Genomic DNA, 18,564 nt, shown 5'->3' with positions numbered 1-18,564 from the left:
CCAACTCATACACAGACTTTGGACCAAAGTCTGAACACAGGAAGTGCCGCCTGGAGTGCTGGGGGGGGGGGGGGGGGTCCAGCCAACATCATATGGCAGTTGTGTGTGAGAGGAGCTATGATTGGATGAGGCTGGACACCCCCCTCCCCCCCCCCCTCAGCACTCCAGGCGGCACTTCCTGTGTTCGGACTTTGGTCCAAAGTCTGTGTATGAGTTGGGGGAAAATGTGCTCTTGAGCTTTTTTAAGCACAAATAAAACAGAAAACTTAATTTTTTTTTAAACAAAGTATATTAGAAATATTTTTCATTTACCATAAGGAGTGCAGTAGCAAAAATTAGTTTTAATGAGAGTGACCCTTTAATGGCTTAAAATCTTCCACACTTCTTGCTCTCTGGAGAACACACACCCCTTTATGGGGAGTATGGGAAAGATAACTATTGACTTAACAAATGTTCATTGAAAATGTATGGCCATCTTAAGGGCAAGAAAGGTCTGTAACACGGGGGCATCTACTTCTCCCATATGAGTCAATGTGCCCCCTCTTCCCAACCTTTTGGCCCTGACAGCAGCTGCTATGACTGCCATCCTGATCGACTTTTTATGTGGTAGTGTAATGGCCATTTGCAAAAGGGAAGTAGTAGTTATGAGGTTAAACCTTAGCAGCAAACCGGGTCCCCTGATTTCCATAATTGCATAAAATCTAAGTGAGCTGGCATTTGTCTTTGCTGCTTACACAGCTCTACATGTGTACACTGTTGGGCCAAGATAAATGCAGAGGTCCAGTGGATGCATAAATAGGGGTAGGAGGCGGATACTGTAGGAGGCAGAGGTGTAGGGCAAGTGGCCAAGATTGTTATATAGGTAAATGCTTTTCAAAGTTATATTTTAAGTCACTTGTACTGAGGAGCTGAACCTGATCAATTGTAAGAACAAGAAGGGAGAAAAGCATGGATGACAATCCCATAGACTTACGTTGTAAGTTTTGATTAGCACACTCTTCTTCCAGCTAGTTATAGCTATCGGTTATGGTCTGAAGACCTCGACTGATCAAAATTTCTGACATGTCTCTACAACATGTCAAAAGTTTTTTAAAGTGACAGTGGCCCTTTAAGGACAGTTTTTTTGGTCACAGACTTGAAATTTGGCCCAATTTACACCATTTGAAGACCCTTTAAAAAATTGCTATACATGGTGCAAACAAAGCAAAATTATTTTGAAAATGTGTGCTCTGCCACTTTTTCAACAAATCTGGGACAGTCTACAAAGAAATTATTTTGGAATATTCCCCCAATTACTTTTAACAAGATTTGTGATTTGTAATATAAGCAAATAAGTCCAGTTCTGCTCATAGACTTATTTACCTTTGAGGCCAGGACATTTTAGATCACTTTGGAAGTCTCTTAGATATTAGCATTGTACCATGTATAGCTGGAACTTTTTTAAAGGCTTGAATGGTTCAGCATCCTACAAGTTTACATATAGGATGTGGTGTACTGTAAACATTTTTATGTAAATGAAGGAAGCCTGTATTAATACATTTTAATAGCTGCACTTGGTCTTCACATGTTTTTCACTAATAGTCATAGTAGATAGCATGAAAAGCTTTCATTTTATGTGTAGCAAAGTCTGAAGAACAATGAAATTAGCATAGAAACTGCATCAAATAAAGTAATAGATGGGATAATAGGGGTTTGTCAGCTGATAGGTACATATAAGATTATTGGACATGGCTGTGTAGTATGGGTGTGATACAGGGCAGATGGCATTACCCTAGGGGCAGATGGCATTAACCCCTTGTATTGGTGATGCCAGGCCAAGGTTTATCCTCAATATCACCCGAAGGTATACCGCTGGATCCTGGGTTAGGCACGGAGGCAAGTTACGGACAACGTTAGCTTTATTAAGTGACGGATTGGACAGTCTATACAGTGTAGCCAGGCCCACGGAGGTGACCAGCAACTTCAGAGACCTTAAGAGCTTGCTGGGACTTGATCTGGTTTTGGACAATTTAGTGCAGGCCACGTTGACTTGACAATAGATGACAGTGACTGACTTGACTGGAGACAGACTAAGCTGTGACTTTAGCTTACTTGTAGACTTGTAGCTGCAGACTTGACTTGAGGCCTCCTATGTCTCCAGACACACTCTTAGGCTGTTGGAGGGTGGACAACTGGAAGTGGCCACTGGGGCCTAGACTGACAGTTGCTGGGGCATTATTGTCGATTGTCCTTCACAGGTCTGAATAGAAAGAACTGAGACAAGTCCATGTAACATTTTTGTGAAAACGTCCTTTCAATAACGGGACATAAACATGTGGGATTCATTACCCTTATAAATACACTTTTATCACATTTAATATACTTGAGTCGGATCAGGCTGCCTGAGGCTCTCTACCTTATGCCTTAGCTACTGGGGCCCCTCGGCACTAACCACTTCTTCCCAGAACTCTATACATGTTTTTATATAACATAACAGTATTACCTTTATATACAGCAACTATGTCGCCCTACGTGCTTTATTTATATCTCAGGGGAACCCTCTGGCCAGGAGAGTGACCTGTACACGTGGAAAGGAAAAATGTTAGACAGGTGAATTATGGACTGGAAATGTACATGTTAGATACAGTCCTAACTAGGCATTTGACTTGCTTATATAATACATTATGTAAGCTGACTAAATTAGACTATGTGTTATACTGACAACTTTGTACATAGCACTACCATTATTCCTTATACCTAGCTGATAGGTGTGCATGCGCAACACCACCTCTGGAGAATCTGGAACTCTTGAGATTTCTGGAGCTCTTGGGACTTCTGGAGCTGCAGCTGGCTCTTCCTCAGCGAACTCAGGAGCTGGCATTAGTTCTGTACTGGCTGGACTCAGAGTCACTGGCAGCTGTGCTGGACAGGCTGGTGACAGAGTTGGCACTCTGGAAACTGGTGTATAGGCTGGAGCCAACGGTGAAAAGACTGGGACTGGTGTGGAGACTAAAGTGGGTTGAACCAACCCCGGCATTGGTGAGACACAGAAGATTGCAGGCTGATTTGGAGAAAACATGGGTAATCCATAGATGGGTGGATTCCCTCGTCCGGGACATACTCTCTTGCAGGTCTGACAGCTGGAGGAGGCGGCGCTGGGAGTACTGGTAGATTTTCTTTGAGACATAACTTGATTCGATTCTGGTGAACGACTTGTGGCTCATGCACAGGTTTTTGCACTTCGTAGACATCAGACTTAGGATAGTGTATAGCCGTCACTGTGTACGGTTCTGTCTCCCAGATAGAGTCTAGCTTGTTGGTCCTTGGAGATTTCTTTAGCCAGACTTTATCACCCAATTGAAGTGGTTTGGCATGACAGTTATAGTCCTCTTGTTGTCTCTGTTGAGCCTCGCCCATCTTCTTGCTGACAATTTCTTTGGCTTCATGGATCCTTCTCTGGTGGTCAGAGACACATTCTAGGGAGGCTTGCAGAAAGTTGTTGAACGGGGCCTGGAGCCCAATTGTCCGGTCTTTAGGCAGCTGCCCATGTCGCCCCATCACCAAGTAGAAAGGGGTATACCCTGTAGAACAATGGACTGTGCTGTTATATATCTCCAGTAATTCGGGGCAGCAGACAGGGCGACTCTTCATGTCTTGACACAGAGGCTGCTCGCAACATGTGGATAAAGACTTGATTGATGCGCTCACAGAGTCCGTTCCCCTGAGGATGGTAAGCGGTAGTTCGGAGTTTCTTACAGGCATGGAATTGACATAACTCTTGGAAGACTTGGGCCTCGAAGGCCGTTCCTCGGTCCGTTAGGACAGACTCCAGACACCCAAGGGTTGGCATCCAATTGAAGTAGAACATCTGGGCCGCTGTCTTGGCTGTGAGATCTTTGACGGGTACAACGACAACCCCTTTAGAGTAATGATCCACTATGATGAGAGCATAAGTATACCCAGAACGGGTAGGAGACAATTTGACATGGTCTAGCGCGACCAACTGGTTGGGCCTTTCACTCTGGATGGAATGGAGTGGTGCTCTTGCATCCTTGTGCACATTCTTGGTGACATTACAGACTGCCTATTCACTGCCCCATTTCTCAATGTCCCTCCGCATTCCGATCCAATAGATTCTTTGCCTGACAGTAACTTCAGTCTTATGGACTCCAATGTGTCCCGACTGGTCATGGTGTGCATTGAGGACCATCGCTGCGTCTCTTCTGGGAACCAGTATCTGATGAAGTCGATCACCAGAGACCGGATCCAAAGAATTTTGGTACAACAGTCCTTTTTGAACAAACAGTCGTTTCCTCTGTCACCACAGACATTTCAACTCGTAGTCACACTGGGCCTGGCGTAGATGGGTTGCCACCTTTTTTGCCAGAAGGGAGTCCACCAGATCCCCCATGACTCGACTTTCGTCTTGAAGAGTCTTCCAGGTGTATAGGCCTTCCTTAACCTTTTTGGACCTGGGTTCACCGTCCATGAGGGCGGTCACAAAATTCTGGTTCACGACCACTGATAAAATGGGGGCATCTCCACATCTTTCCACATGACTTTGACAAGTGGTTCTTCGCCAGGGGTCATACGAGACAGTACATCGGCATTGGCATTTGTTTGCTGCTTCATCACTTGATGGTGAAACTGTAATTGGCTAGTCTTGAAGCCCATCGCTGTTCAATGGCACCCAACTTGGCAGTGTTCTGGTGGGCCAAATGGCATGGCAGCCAAATAGTCTTTGAAATTTTTGGTCATGGCCCACACCAGGACGAGAAGTTCCAATTTGAATGAGCTGTAATTGGCATTGTTCTTCTCTGCTCCTCGCAGGTTGTGACTGGCTTAGGCAATTACTCGCTCTTTTCCTTCCTGGACTTGGGACAGGACAGCTCCCAAACCCTCGAAACTGTCATCAGTACACAGCCGTAATGGCTGACTGAAGTCTGGATAGGCCAAGATGGGTGGCTCCGTCAGCAGGCGTTTAAGAGCTCGGAACGCTGTCTCTTGCTCTTCAGCCCATTTAATAGGTAGTCTTCTATTGTAGTTCTCCTTCGCTGTACCCCATAAGAGAGCTGTGAGGGGTTCTGCAATCTGGGCAAAGTGGGGAATGAAGCAGCGGTAGTAGCTGGCAATTCCCAGGAAGCTCCTGACATCTTTCACCGTGCGCATGGTAGGCCAGTTCTTGACAGCTTCCACCTTTTCAGGATTGGGCTGGACTCCTTCTGCACTGACAACATGACCCAAGTAATGGACCTGAGGCTTAAGCAGGTGACACTTGGACAGTTTAATATTTAATCCATGCTTGAGTAAGACTTGGAAGACGTCTGACAGATGACTGAGGTGTTCTTGGTAGGACTTGGAATACACAAGAACATTGTCCAGGTACAATAGGACACTTTGAAAATTCAGATGGCCCAGGCACCTTTCCATCAGATGCTGGAACGTAGCAGGGGCAATGCACAGCCCAAATGCCATACTTTTAAACTCGAACAGTCCCATGGGTGTCACGAAGGTGGTCTTCTCCCAATCCTCCACGGCCATGGGCACTTGCCAACATACGCTGGTTAAGTCCAGGGTGGAGAAGTAAGCAGCTGACCCGAGGGCTGTGAGTGACTCCTCAATCCTTGGAAAGGATAAGCGTCTTTATGTGTAACGTTGTTAAGTTTCCTGTAATCCACAGAAGCGGATGGTTCCGTCTTTCTTCTTGACCAGGACAAGTGGTGCCGCACAGGGGCTCTGAATTTCTTGAATCATGTCTGCCTCTTTCATGTCGGCCAGCATCTTCTTGACAGTCTGATACATGCCTGGTGCGATCGGACGGTATCTTTCCTTGATAGATGGGCTATCACCTGTGAGGATTCGGCCCTGGATCGTTGAAGTCTGCCCAAAGTCTGTGGGGTGCTTGCTGAAAGCCTCTTGGTACCTCTTGGCGACATTGAATATTTCATCGACTTGGTCCTTTGGGGGTAGTGTCATCTCCAACCTGGAGTTGCGCCCACCAGGGCTCTGGAGGGCTCACACAAGATCCTTCGGCAACTTGAGCTGCACGCTGTCGGGCACCCAGACATTCTGTCACAATGTCCTTCGACTCTAGGAGGTACAGCTGAGCTACAGGAGTGTATTTGGGCAAGACAGTAGAAGAATCAAACAGGTTTACTAACCACCCTCCCGTTGGTGACAGTGACAAGGCTTCTCGTAGTTCGAACAAGAGGATGATCTTCCAATTGCATAGGTTCCAGCAGGGCTTGATAGTCCCTATTCTTGACTGATGGTCTCTGTGTTGGGTTGCAAGGTCACCGACCTGATGTCTTGAACTTGTACTCTGCAGATTTCACCTTGCTTGTTGGCAAACTTCTGCTCCGCCTGTAGAACTTTCAAGTGGTGCTGCGCAGCCCGCTGGCCTGAAGGGGACATATGGGGTAGAGAGAGGCATGCAAGGTATCTAACACTTCAATGTTAATCCTCAATATAAACTCAGCAGACCCCTTATCTGTCACATTAGTTACAATCCTTCCCTGCCCGCTGGTTGCCCATTACCCGCTACTACTCGGAAGTTAACATCATCAGGCTCACACAATAAACTAGCATCCCAATGCTGATAGAAAACACTTTTATGTATAGTAGACACTTGTGACCCTGTATCTATCAACGCCTCCAACGGTACACCTTCTACAACAATTTTTACACAGGGGCAGGAGGCGACATAAAGTGAGAGTCCTGACTTAGGTAGTTCGGAGATTATTTTCCTGAGAGCCGGTCCTCAACCTCAAGGGAAATCAGTTTAAATCCCAGCACTGCATTTTCCAATGTCCTGACTTATTAAAGTAAGTGCAAAAGGGTCTTTGAGTCCCCGAGGGTCTATTGGGCGGAGGATTGCGGTAATTGAAATTGCAGGGAGCAGGAGCAGGGGCAGGTTTTCTATGCAGGGGCGGTTCATGGTCAGGTGGAGCGGCCCGGGTGGCAAGCTCCTTCACAGCCTTAGTCAGTTGTTCAATATCCTGCCTAACACTCTGTAAATCTGAGGCTGCAGTGACTGGCAAAGTAGAGGACAATTGTGCGGAGGCTGGTGATGGTAATGGTATAGGTCTGGCTACTGCCCCTAGTGGCCCTTGAACGGGTGTAAAAACTTCCTCTAACTCAGTCCCGGACTCAATCACTTGGATAGCCAGTTTTCTGAAAGCAGGGAATGACATGTTGGGGGTTTGGACCGCTAACATTCTCAGCTGGGCTTTGTCCAACTTATGAGCCACATCAATAAACCTGTCCATTAACACCTTGTTGACCTGCTCGGGAGTTATACCATCTAATTTTTGGACAGTCTTTAAGGCATTCTGTAGGGCTACAACATATGCTCTTTAGGTCTCAACTGGCTTTTGTCGCCTTTCATACAGCCGGAGACGTACCTCTGATGGAGAATGTGATTCAAATACCTGGTACAGTCCTTCAAAGATCTGCTCTAAAGTCTCTTTCTCAGAGGCTGGTCAGGTGAGGACTTCCTCTAATGCTGGTCCCTGCAGTTGTCCTGTGAGCAATTGCACCTGTTGGTTAGGAGGGAAAGAGTAAAGGACAAACAAACTCTGGATCCTCTCTTTGAAATCCCGCAAGGTGAAGAGGTCTCCATTGTAGGTAGGGAGGACAGGGTTCCCCATGAATACCGGTGCAGATGCTGGAACACCAGGACTGTTGATGTTGACTGCAGGCAGGGCGGGAAAGGTCCCGACAGCTGGGGCAGGTGATGACCTTGCTGCTGGCGATGAAGGGGCGCTGGCACCTGGTTGATCTGGAGAGCTTGGTTCTGACATCCTGTTGATTTTTGAGAGAAATAAGGTGTGTTCTCCTTTAAGATGCTTAATGTAGCGCTGCAGCGACTTGGCTAATGGGGGTATTGTAATGGATGCTGCCCCTCTATTCTGCAGGCACTCGGTTGTGAATAGTCTTGAGACCAGACTTGCAGGCACTAATGGGTTAAGACTGACAGCTACTGACAGCAGAGACTTAATACTGGCAATCGTTGCTGTTTGCAGAGTCTGTGCTGCAGCGGGTGTTTGACAGATAACCGAAGAGACTAACGCAACAGCCGGACCTTTCAATATGGCTGCGCCCAGGCAACTTCCTGTTTTGGTCTGGTCGGCAAAATCTTCCCCTGTGCAACACAGGGCGGCTCTTTGGTTCCTCCTTGCCATGCTGAAGAGGCGTCACCGCTGGGGACTGATGGGGCGGAGCTGCAACCGCTTGCGCTGGAAACACCGGACCAAGTTAACCCTTTTAGGCACAGACTCTCTGCAGTTCACAATGGCAAATAACAGTCCTTTCTTCACCTTCCTCTCTATTTCACAAGCTCCTCGGGTAAAACACTTTTCACTGGTAAAGTCCCATACACTTTCTGGTTTAAATTTTATTTGCATCGGCATGCGATTTTCTGACAATACTGGACACAGTTCAGACTGGGGGAGGACTTGTTGCATAAGGCGCACACCCGTATCCTGTTCGTAGATCCAATGGCACTGTCACTTGTAATAAACAAAAACATGGGGGGGGGGGGGGGTCACAAAACCTCAGTGCACAGAGCGACCACTTGTCAGCTCTAAGGAATAAGGAAAGAAGTTCCCACATGCAATGTGAGAGCAAGCAAAGGAATGCGCCCTACTTCTCGGTGAACTGCATGCATGCAGTGTGAGCAACATAAACAATGTAGTCATAAAAGGATGAAAACCTAGTTCAGCACCAGGTAAAGAGTCTGGAGCATTTTCCTTTTTTTCTATCTTGTGACAGGTACACTTTAATGCTGAAATGGCCATAATGTACTCAAAAAGTTGAAAAAAAGAAAAATGAAAATATTTGATCATCTTAAAAATATACCATTGCCTTTCAATGCCAACTTTTTATATGTTGTACATCTTGGCAAAACATAAAATAACTTTAGCTAATTTTTATAGAAATCATGGCTTACAAAAAATTGACTATTAGGGTTCCCCATACCATCGAGAACATAATCCTGTCCGGCTGCAGCATCATCTTTGTCCCAGCTAAAGCACAGGCTGGGACAAAGTCCAGGAAATGAGGACGGAACTAGCATTCCTCTGTGCTCACTCCTGTCCCATCAGACTGCAGCATGAAAACAGAGAGGAGGGGGTTATAGAGCAGCCTGAAGTGATTGGATGAAGAGACCCAGCACAGCAGACTCAGGGAGGAAGTGAATATATGGTGAGGGAAGGCAGGCTCAGTGCTTGCCTCGGACACACCCCTTTCTGTGCAGTGGATGTCAGAATGAGTAAGCTGCAGAACAGAGGGATTTGTGAGCCAAATAAAGAAGCTAGACACATAAAAAGACATGTAAAGAATGTAAATGACCTGGTGAGTAACATATCTGAGCATTATTTTTTTCCGTGATATGACCGGTACGCTTTAATCTCTTAAGGACCCTTGACGTACACGTACGTCATGAAACCCTGGTACTTAAGGACCCATGACGTACGCGTGCGTAATGGCGAATTCTGGTCCCCGCCGCGTGCTGAGTGGGGATCGGACCAGGATGCCTGCTGAAATCATTCAGCAGGTATCCCATGCAAACACCCAGGGGGGGTCATCAGACCCCCCCCCCCCCCCATGTCGGCAATCGCGGTAAATCGCAAGTGAATATAAGGGGGATCGCGGTTGTCTAAGACACCCACGTTCCCTCTGAGGGGATAGGAGTGAGGTGGCAGGGGTGCCACCCCTCCTATCCCTGCTATTGGTTGCCAGAAGCGACGCCCAATAACAGATCGGGGGCGGGGGGCTTAACTTTCGCTTTTTTCCGGTCCTGTCCACCCACAATAGGCGGGGCAGAACGGGGAAACCGAAGAGGACCCACGGTAGAACATCCAGAGGCAGTTGGTGACGGTGATTGGCGGGCGACGATGTCGTGCGGCTGGATCCTACGGAAGCCGGTGAGTTGCCTAGCAACATCTGGAGGATACAGTTTGAGACCACTATACAGTGGTCTCTAACTGTAACCCTCCAGATGTTGCAAAACTACAACTCCCAGCATGCCCAGACAGCTGTTTGGGCATGCTGGAATATGTAGTTTTGCAACAGCTGGAGGGCTACAGTTTGAGACCACTATACAGTGGTCTCTAAACTGTATCCCTCCAGATCTTGCAAAACTAGAACTCCTAGCATTCCCAAACAGCTGTTTGCTGTCTGGGCATGCTGGGATTTGTAGTTTTGCAACATCTGGAGGGCCACAGTTTGGAGATCACTGTGGCCCTCCAGATGTTGCAAAACTGCAAATCCCAGCATGCCCAAACAGCAAACAGCTGTCTCGGCATGCTGGGAGTTGTAGTTGCGTACCTCCAGCTGTTGCATAACTACATCTCCCAGCATGCCCTTTGGTGATCAGTACATGCTGGGAGTTGTAGTTTTGCAACAGCTGGAGGCACACTGGTTGGAAAATACTGAGTTGGGTAACAGAACCTAACTGAAGGTTTTCCAACCAGTGTGCCTCCAGATGTTGAGAAACTACAACTCCCAGCATGTACTGATCACCAAAGGGCATGCTGGGAGATGTAGTTATGCAACAGCTGGAGGTACGCAACTACAACTCCCAGCATGCACGGTCTGTCAGTACATGCTGGGAGTTGCAGTTTTGAAACAGTTGGAGGTTTGTCACCCCATGTGAACGTACAGGGTACATTCACACAGGCAGGTTTACAGTAAGTTTCCTGCTTCAAGTTTGGGCTGCGGCAAATTTTTCGCCACAGCGCAAACTCCTAGCGGGAAACTCACCGTAACACGCCAGTGCGACTGTACCCTAAAAACACTACACTAACACATAATAAAGGGTAAAACACTACATATACACCCCTTACACTGTCCCCCCCCCCCCCCCCAATAAAAATGAAAATCGTATTGTATGGCAGTGTTTCCAAAACGGAGCCTCCAGCTGTTGCAAAACAACAACTCCCAGCATTTCCGGACAGCCACTGACTGTCCAGGCATGCTGGGAATTTAGCAACAGCTGGAGGTACCCTGTTTGGGAATCACTGGCGTAGAATACCCCTATGTTCACCCCTATGCAATCCCTAATTTAGTCCTCAAATGCGCATGGAGCTCTCTCACTTCGGAGCCCTGTCGTATTTCAAGGAAACAGTTTAGGGCCACATATGGGGTATTTCCATACTCAGGAGAAATTGCACTACAAATTTTGGGGTGCTTTTTCTCCTTTTACCCCTTATGAAAAGGAAAAGTTGATGGGCTACACCAGCTGAGAAAAAATGTTTACACTAACATGCTGGTGTTGCCCCATACTTTTTATTTTCACAAGCGTTAAAAGGAAAAAAGACCCCCAAAATTTGTAAGGCAATTTCGCCTGAGTACGGAAATACCCCATATGTGGGCGTAAAATGCTCTGCAGGTGCACAACAAGGCTCAGGAGTGAGAGAGCACTATGTACATTTGAGGCCTAAATTGGTAATTTGCACAGGGGTGGCTGATTTTATAGCAGTTCTGACATAAACGCAAAAAAAGAAATACCCACATGTGACCCCATTTTGGAAACTACACACCTCACGGAACATAACAAGGGGTATAGTGCGCCTTAACACCCCACAGGTGTTTAATGAAAATTCTTTAAATTTGGATGGAAAAATGAAAAAAAAACTAAACCATTTTTCACTAAAATGCTGGTGTTACCCTATATTTTTCATTTTCACCAGGGAAAATAAGAAAAAAGCCCCCCAAAATTTGTAACCCCATTTCTTCTGAGTAAGAACATACCCCCTGTGTGGATGTAAAGTGCTCTGTGGGCGAACTACAATGCTCAGAAGAGAAGGAGCGCCATTGGGCTTTTGAAGAGAAAATTTGTCCGGAATTGAAGGCCACGTGTGTTTACAAAACCCCCATAGTGCCAAAACAATGGACCTCCCCACATGTGACCCCATTTTGGAAACTACACCCTCACGTAATGTAATAAGGGGTACAGTGAGCATTTACGCCCCACAGGTGTCTGACAGATTTTTGGAACAGTGGTCCGTGAAAATGAAAAATGTAATTTTTCATTTGCACAGCCCACTGTTCCAAAGATCTGTCAAATGCCAGTGGGGTGTAAATACTCACTGCACCCCTTATTAAATTCTGTGAGGGTGTAGTTTCCAAAATAGGGTCACATGTGGGGGGTCCACTGTTCTGGCAGCACGGGGGGCTTTGTAAACGCTCATGGCCCCTGACTTCCATTCCAAACTATTTTTTTTTCCCAAAAACTCAATGGCGCTCCTTCTCTTCTGAGCATTGTAGTGCACCAGCAGAGCACTTGACGTCCACACATGGGGTATTTCCATACTCAGAAGAGATGGGTTACAAATTTTGGGGGGCATTTTGTCCTATTATCCCTAGTAAAAATTTTACATTTGAGGGAAAACTAGCATTTTAGTGAAAAAAAAATCATTTACACATCTAACTTTAACGAAAAGTCGTCAAACACCTGTGGGGTGTTAAGGCTCACTGGACCCCTTGTATGTACCTTGAGGGTTTTAGTTTCCAAAATAGTATGCCATGCGGGTTTTTTTTTTTTTTTTTTTTGCTGTTCTGGCTCCATTGAGGCTTCCTAAATGGGACATGCCCCCCAAAAACCATTTCAGAAAAACTCACTCTCCAAAATCCCACTGTCGCTCCTTCCCTTCTGAGCCCTCTACTGCGCCCGCCGAACACTTGACATACGCATATAAGATATTTTCTTACTCGAGAGAAATTGGGTTACACATTTTAGGAAGATTTCTCTGCTTTTACCCTTTGTAAAAATTCAATAACTGGGTCTACAAGAACAAGCCAGTGTAAAAAATGAAGATTTTTGAATTTTCTCCTTCAATTTGCTGCTATTCCTGTGAAACACCTAAAGGGTTAACAAACCTTTTGAATGTCATTTTCAATACTTTGAGGGGTGCAGTTTTTATAATGGGGTCATTTTTGGGGTATTTTTAATATGAAGGCCCTTCAAATCCACTTCAAAACAGAACTGGTCCCTGAAAAATTTCGATTTTGAAAATGTTTTGAAAAATTGGAAAATTGCTGCTATACTTTGAAGCCCTTTGGTGTCTTCCAAAAGTAAAAACCATGTCAACTTTATGATGGAAACATAAAGTAGACATATTGTATATGTGAATCAATATATAATTTATTTGGAATATTAATTTTCCTTATAAGAAGAGAGCTTCAAATTTAAAAAAAAATGCTAAATTTTCAATTTTTTCATCAAATTTTGGAATTTTTCACCAAGAAATGATGCAAGTATCGATTTTTTTTTACCACTAACATAAAGTAGAATATGTCACGAAAAAACAATCTCGGAATCAGTATGAAAGGTAAAAGCATCCCAGAGTTATTAATCTTTAAAGTGACAGTGGTCAGATGTGCAAAAAATGGCCGGGTGCTACACTGAAAATTGGCTGGGTCCTTAAGGGGTTATGCTGACTATGACACAAGTAATCCACTGACTGACTCGAAGTAGCAACGCCCAGGGATCAAAAAGAAGAAATAATGAGAACAGTGAAACACTTGGAGTAGGAAATCCACAGAAACGCAGCCTGGAAGTAAGTTAAAGGGGTACTCTGGTGGAAAACTTTTTTTTTTTTTTTTAATCAACTGGTGCCAGAAAGTTAAACAGATTTGTAAATTACTTCCAGGACTTATTAGCTGCTGAATACTACAGAGTAAATGCTTTTCTTTTTGGAACAAAGTGCTCTCTGCTGACATCACGAGCACAGTGCTCTCTGCGGACATCTCTGTCCGTTTTAGGAACTGTCCAGAACAGCATATGTTTGCTAAGGGGATTTTCTCCTACTCTGGACAGTTCTTAAAATGGACAGAGATGTCAGCAGAGAGCACTGTGCTCGTGATGTCAGCAGAGAGCTCTGTGTTCCAAAAAGAAAAGAATTTCTTCTGTAGTATTCAGCAGCTAATAAATACTGGAAGGATTAAGATTTTTTTTAATAGAAGTAATTTACAAATCTGTTTAACTTTCTGGCACCAGTTGATTTAAAAAAACAAAAGTTTTCCACCGGAGTACCCCTTTAACTCCACCTGCACTACCAAGAAAACCCAGTATGTAAAGGAAATAGTTAACAAGTAGCTGATCTGAACGGGTACTCTTGAGAACTAGCTCCTTAAAAATTTTATAGACTGGAAATCTCAGGACACAATATTCGCTAAACACCACCCCCCCCCCCCCCCACCCCCTCGTGTTTCATTCATTTGTATCAGCAAAAAGCTATAGGAAGGTATTAATCTGCTTAACATTTCTAAGTACATCATCCAGCGGATTTAGATTTTTTTTTTTTATCTTACATATGCTCTACAGAGTAACTGGCAAAAAAAAAAAAAAACCTGTACATTTTCTTCATTTCATCCTTTCAACATCAAATGGTAAGCAGCAAAAATTGGATCAAACTTCAAAGCTTGTACTGTGCTCCAAGTCACAGAAAGACTCCTCCATTTCACATATTGAATTCGAGCAGGATATCAAAGTGCTACCAAAGAACCTGAGGTCTTTACTAAAATAGAGGCTGTAACATCTGTAGCTAAGCGGAGTGCACAGACACACCACCTCGGGGAGCAGCTCGCGTTTTTTATTCTCCGCAGCAAATTTTCAGCCTTTTGATACTCTCTTTTCACTGTACCTCCCTGTCTTTCCACAGAAACTCCGGTTCTTAGCAAGCGGGGGCTTTTGTCTCAGGGACTTCAAAACATAACTAACGGTTTCATGTTCACATGGTTCAGCCAAATAGCCGTGAACGCAACTAGGAACAGTAGACAGAGGAATGCCGAGTTAACAATGGCGCGTTCAGAGCCGGCCACGTAAGACTACCTTCTCCGACTGCCGGTCCGGGCTGTCTGACTCTGTGAAACCAGCCGTGTCACCATTCTCTCGCCTGGGAGAACAGAAAGGAGATAAAGCGATTTATTAGCGAGGAAATACAATTACTCAATACATTCGCTTTTTTTTATCAAAGTACAGGAAATGGGACATTTTATGGACTGAATTTGCACGTGTCCTCATGCTGCACATATATATATATATATATATATATATATATATATATATGTACATTAGGCAGCCATAGTTTGTTGTATACAAGCATACAAATTTTGAGATAGCGTAGTGTTACCCAACCAGTGTGCCTTCAGCTGTTGCAAAACTACAACTCACAGCATGCCCAGACAGCCTTCGGCTGTCCGGGCATGCTGGGAGTTGTAGTTTTGCAACAGCTAAAGGCACACTGGTTGACAAACACTGACCCGAGCGCAAAGACGTTTCACAGTGCTCAAAGCATAGGGCCAGATCTAAAGGGAAGAACACACATATATACATAGATACAACACAACTTTTACATACATAGATACAACACAATTTGCCTGGGACACACCCCTTCCTGAGCAGTGGATGTCAGAATGAGTGAGCAGCAGAACAGAGGGATTTGTGAGCCAAATACAGAAGCTAGACATATAAATAGGACATGTAAAGAATCTGCATGACCTAGTGAGGTCTGAGGGGAAGAACACACATGTATGACTTTTACATACATAGATACAACACTTTTCGAGTTGGGAAAGATACAACGGTGTCGCCATGATGGAGAAGAGAAAAGAGCATCTCTTATGTTCTTTATGGTTGGGCAAAGTGCTCAATGTGTATGGGCCCTCATGCCTGATCATTGATGTTGGAGTTAAGGAAGGTTTTCCCTTACATCCCACTTGGTCTTATCTGTTCATAGTCCTGGCGATGACATCTCTGACATATGATCCTGCCTTCCTCCAAAAAAATGAACAGCACGTACACAGGAACCTAAGCCACCAGTTTAAACGATTCTTTGACATTAGATATTTATTAAAGGTTTCTTCTAACATGTAGGACCTGCCAGGCCATCCTCTAGAGCAGTGTTTCCCAATAAGTGTGCCTCCAGCTGTTGCAAAACTACAACTTCCAGCATGTCCAGATAGCTAAAGCCAAAGAGTCTTCTTTCAAGGGAAACATACATCAGACAGGTCACATTTTTAAGATGTCGGAGACATCTAGTACTTATTCATCTTCTTATCTTCTATTGACACAGGCCAATATAACCTTGTGTAATAGGGCCAGCTATAAGCCGGCAAATGAGAAAACACTCATTCGTCAGCTGATCGGGTCAAAAAATCAGCTGTCAGCCGGTAGAGCGATAGAGGATGTGCAGCCAACATCCGATTGCAGCATAAGGGCGGAAGAACAATCCAGCAATCGTTTGTTTGGCCCTTCTGCCTGATGCTTGAGCCACGTAAAGGCTTTGTAAACGAGCGCCGATCTACGAGATTGGTGCTTTCTTACCATGGAACACCCGGCCATGTATTAGGGCCTCTAGACCCTATAAAGGCGCCAATCTGGTGGATTGGTGCTTGTTAAAAGGTGCCACAGTTATTTTAAGGATACAGTTATTGTAAGGATACCCAACAATTTTTCAGGGGGTGCCCCCTGACAAAGCTCAGTTGGGCAAAACGTGTATTGGGGTCTGCACCTACCTGGTTAAGGCTCCATTCACACTATGTTTCGTCCATACGGGGACCGCCTAGGGGATGGGAAAACCGGGTGCTCCCGTATCCCAGCCGGACCCCATCTCATTCATTTGAATGAGACAACCGGAGTCAGATAGTGACTATGGTCGGCTCATTTTTGCCCCGTATCCGGTTTTCTGGCCAGACTAAAAAACCGCAGCATACCACGGTTTTCAATACGGCCAGATAAGGGGAAAAATGTGGCAAACCCAGTCACTATCTGACTCTGGTCATCTCATTCAAATGAATGAGATGGGATCCGGCTGGGATATGGGAGCGCCTGGTCTTCCCGTCCCCCAGCCGGATCCGGTCCCCGTATGGACGAAATGTAGTATGAATGCAGCCTAAGTCTGATTTCCATAACACATGCTAGGACTTCAGTATTTACTTGCTATTCTGCATTAACCTACCTATGACTTTGAAGGCATTATACTCTCTATTGGATGTATGGTTGCTCTTTGAACAGTATTGTATGTACAACTCCTTCTTTTATTTACTATAATCTTTTTGCCATGCTTTAGTAGGGAACTATTTTTGGTGCCAGTCACTTGTTTATGTGTATTATTTTAATATGAATTTTCAATAAAGATTTGTATTCTGTGTAATATTTGTTGAAGTGTTTTAGTATTGGAGTTAATTAATTTTTTGGGACACCTCAAATTTTTTTGTGTCGGCTAAGTTATTTTTTGCTTTTTGAAGGATAAAAAAAAAATCAGCATTGTGTGAACATACCACTAAGGAAAAACATACACAAGACTTGCTGCAGAATTTTTTTTGACAGAAATCCTCTGCATGTCAATTTATGTAAACCTAGAAGGTGAAATCTGCAACAAAGGGTGAGGGTCCTCACACTTTTTTTGCCTGTATTGCTGCGGTAGGTTCCAGACCATGGGCATGATGACCCGAACCGACAGCTATCATGCCGAGACTTGCCGCCATAATGCGCACGTGTGTGACGGCGACCCTTAAATTGTGTTTCACTGTTAACTGTGTAATTTATGATATTTACTTACCATTGTCCATTGCTGTAAATGGCACATGTCCTGCCTAGTGATCCTTCTGTGAATGTAACTGGTTTGCAGTCCTTCAGTATAATATAATTCTTTCTGGCAACATAACCTTTAAAAGCTAGACAAAGACAAAAATAGTTTATTTTAGCAAAAATGGTTCCCATTACACAATTTACAGTTAAAAAGGGATGTTAAAGGGAGACTAACCTCCCGGGTTTGCTAATAATTGGTAATTGTGATGTCCCAGTACAGGATGATGTGGCCCCATACTGTCCTCCTGCCCTGTCAGGCAAAGTCCCTGCATGTCCCCAGGGCTCCCCTGCAGCATACCCCCATTATGTACATAGGTTGTGTATAAATTATGTACTGTTACTTTAATGTTTATATCACATGATTGTTACCCAGAGGGCTCCAGTGACCAGGTTACCCCCCAAGTGACCTATGGGCTCCTTGCACAGCCCCTATATAACAAGGGGAGGGGCTGCAATCTCTCTTTTAGCACATTGCTACTTATGCTGAGGTCAAGTCCAGTCAAGTTGTTCCAGTATCTGTGTCCAGAGCATTGGAGGCCTCAAGCCTAAAGTCCTGCAGCCACAAGTCGGTCATCAGTAAGTCACGTCATCTTATTGTCAGTCACCATCTCTGTCAAGTCAAGTCCATCTGTAGTCACCGTGGCCTGCACTAAAGTCAGTCTAACTACTGCAAGTCCCAGCAAGCCTGCGAGGTCCCCCTGTGTCACTGGTTATCTCCCTGGGATATTTGACTGTACTTCAAAGACTATATCACCTGTCTTGCCTCAGTAAAACGTCCGTTATCCTTAATCTGGCGTTGGTGTCTTCATTGCCCCTGCCTAACCCAGGATCAGCAGTTTTACCTTCAGGGTGGTAAAGGCTAAACCATGCCCTGGCGTCACGACAAGAAGGGGTAAATAACATCTGCCCTGCATCTACCCTGCATTGCACCCCGACTCCACATATACGTAACTTCATGATATCAATTGTTGATTTCAGAAAGCCCTAGG

At 44.9% G+C, this 18,564-nt stretch overlaps 1 protein-coding gene across 11 annotated transcripts in view; it reads right to left on the bottom strand.

Moving 5' to 3' along the window:
• The window catches only part of MYO3B (myosin IIIB), a 523,821-nt gene that overhangs the window by 74,193 nt on the left and 431,064 nt on the right, over nucleotides 1-18,564 (bottom strand). For 9 of the 11 annotated variants that reach the window (XM_056536145.1, XM_056536147.1, XM_056536146.1 and 6 more), the window contains 2 exons: nucleotides 17,547-17,661; nucleotides 14,816-14,879 (listed from right to left, as the gene is read on the bottom strand). In XM_056536145.1, the coding sequence (XP_056392120.1) occupies nucleotides 14,816-14,879; nucleotides 17,547-17,661 (179 nt within the window). Of the gene's footprint in view, nucleotides 1-1,869; nucleotides 2,254-2,482; nucleotides 2,558-14,815; nucleotides 14,880-17,546; nucleotides 17,662-18,564 lie in introns of those variants that run through there. The other 2 variants (XM_056536152.1, XM_056536153.1) reach the window with 2 other exon arrangements.

This window comes from Hyla sarda, chromosome 8 (assembly GCF_029499605.1).
Source record: "Hyla sarda isolate aHylSar1 chromosome 8, aHylSar1.hap1, whole genome shotgun sequence".
Lineage (NCBI taxonomy): Eukaryota > Metazoa > Chordata > Amphibia > Anura > Hylidae > Hyla > Hyla sarda.
The sequence above is the reverse complement of the archived record's forward strand: the minus strand, read 5'-3'. Positions and strand labels throughout refer to the sequence as shown.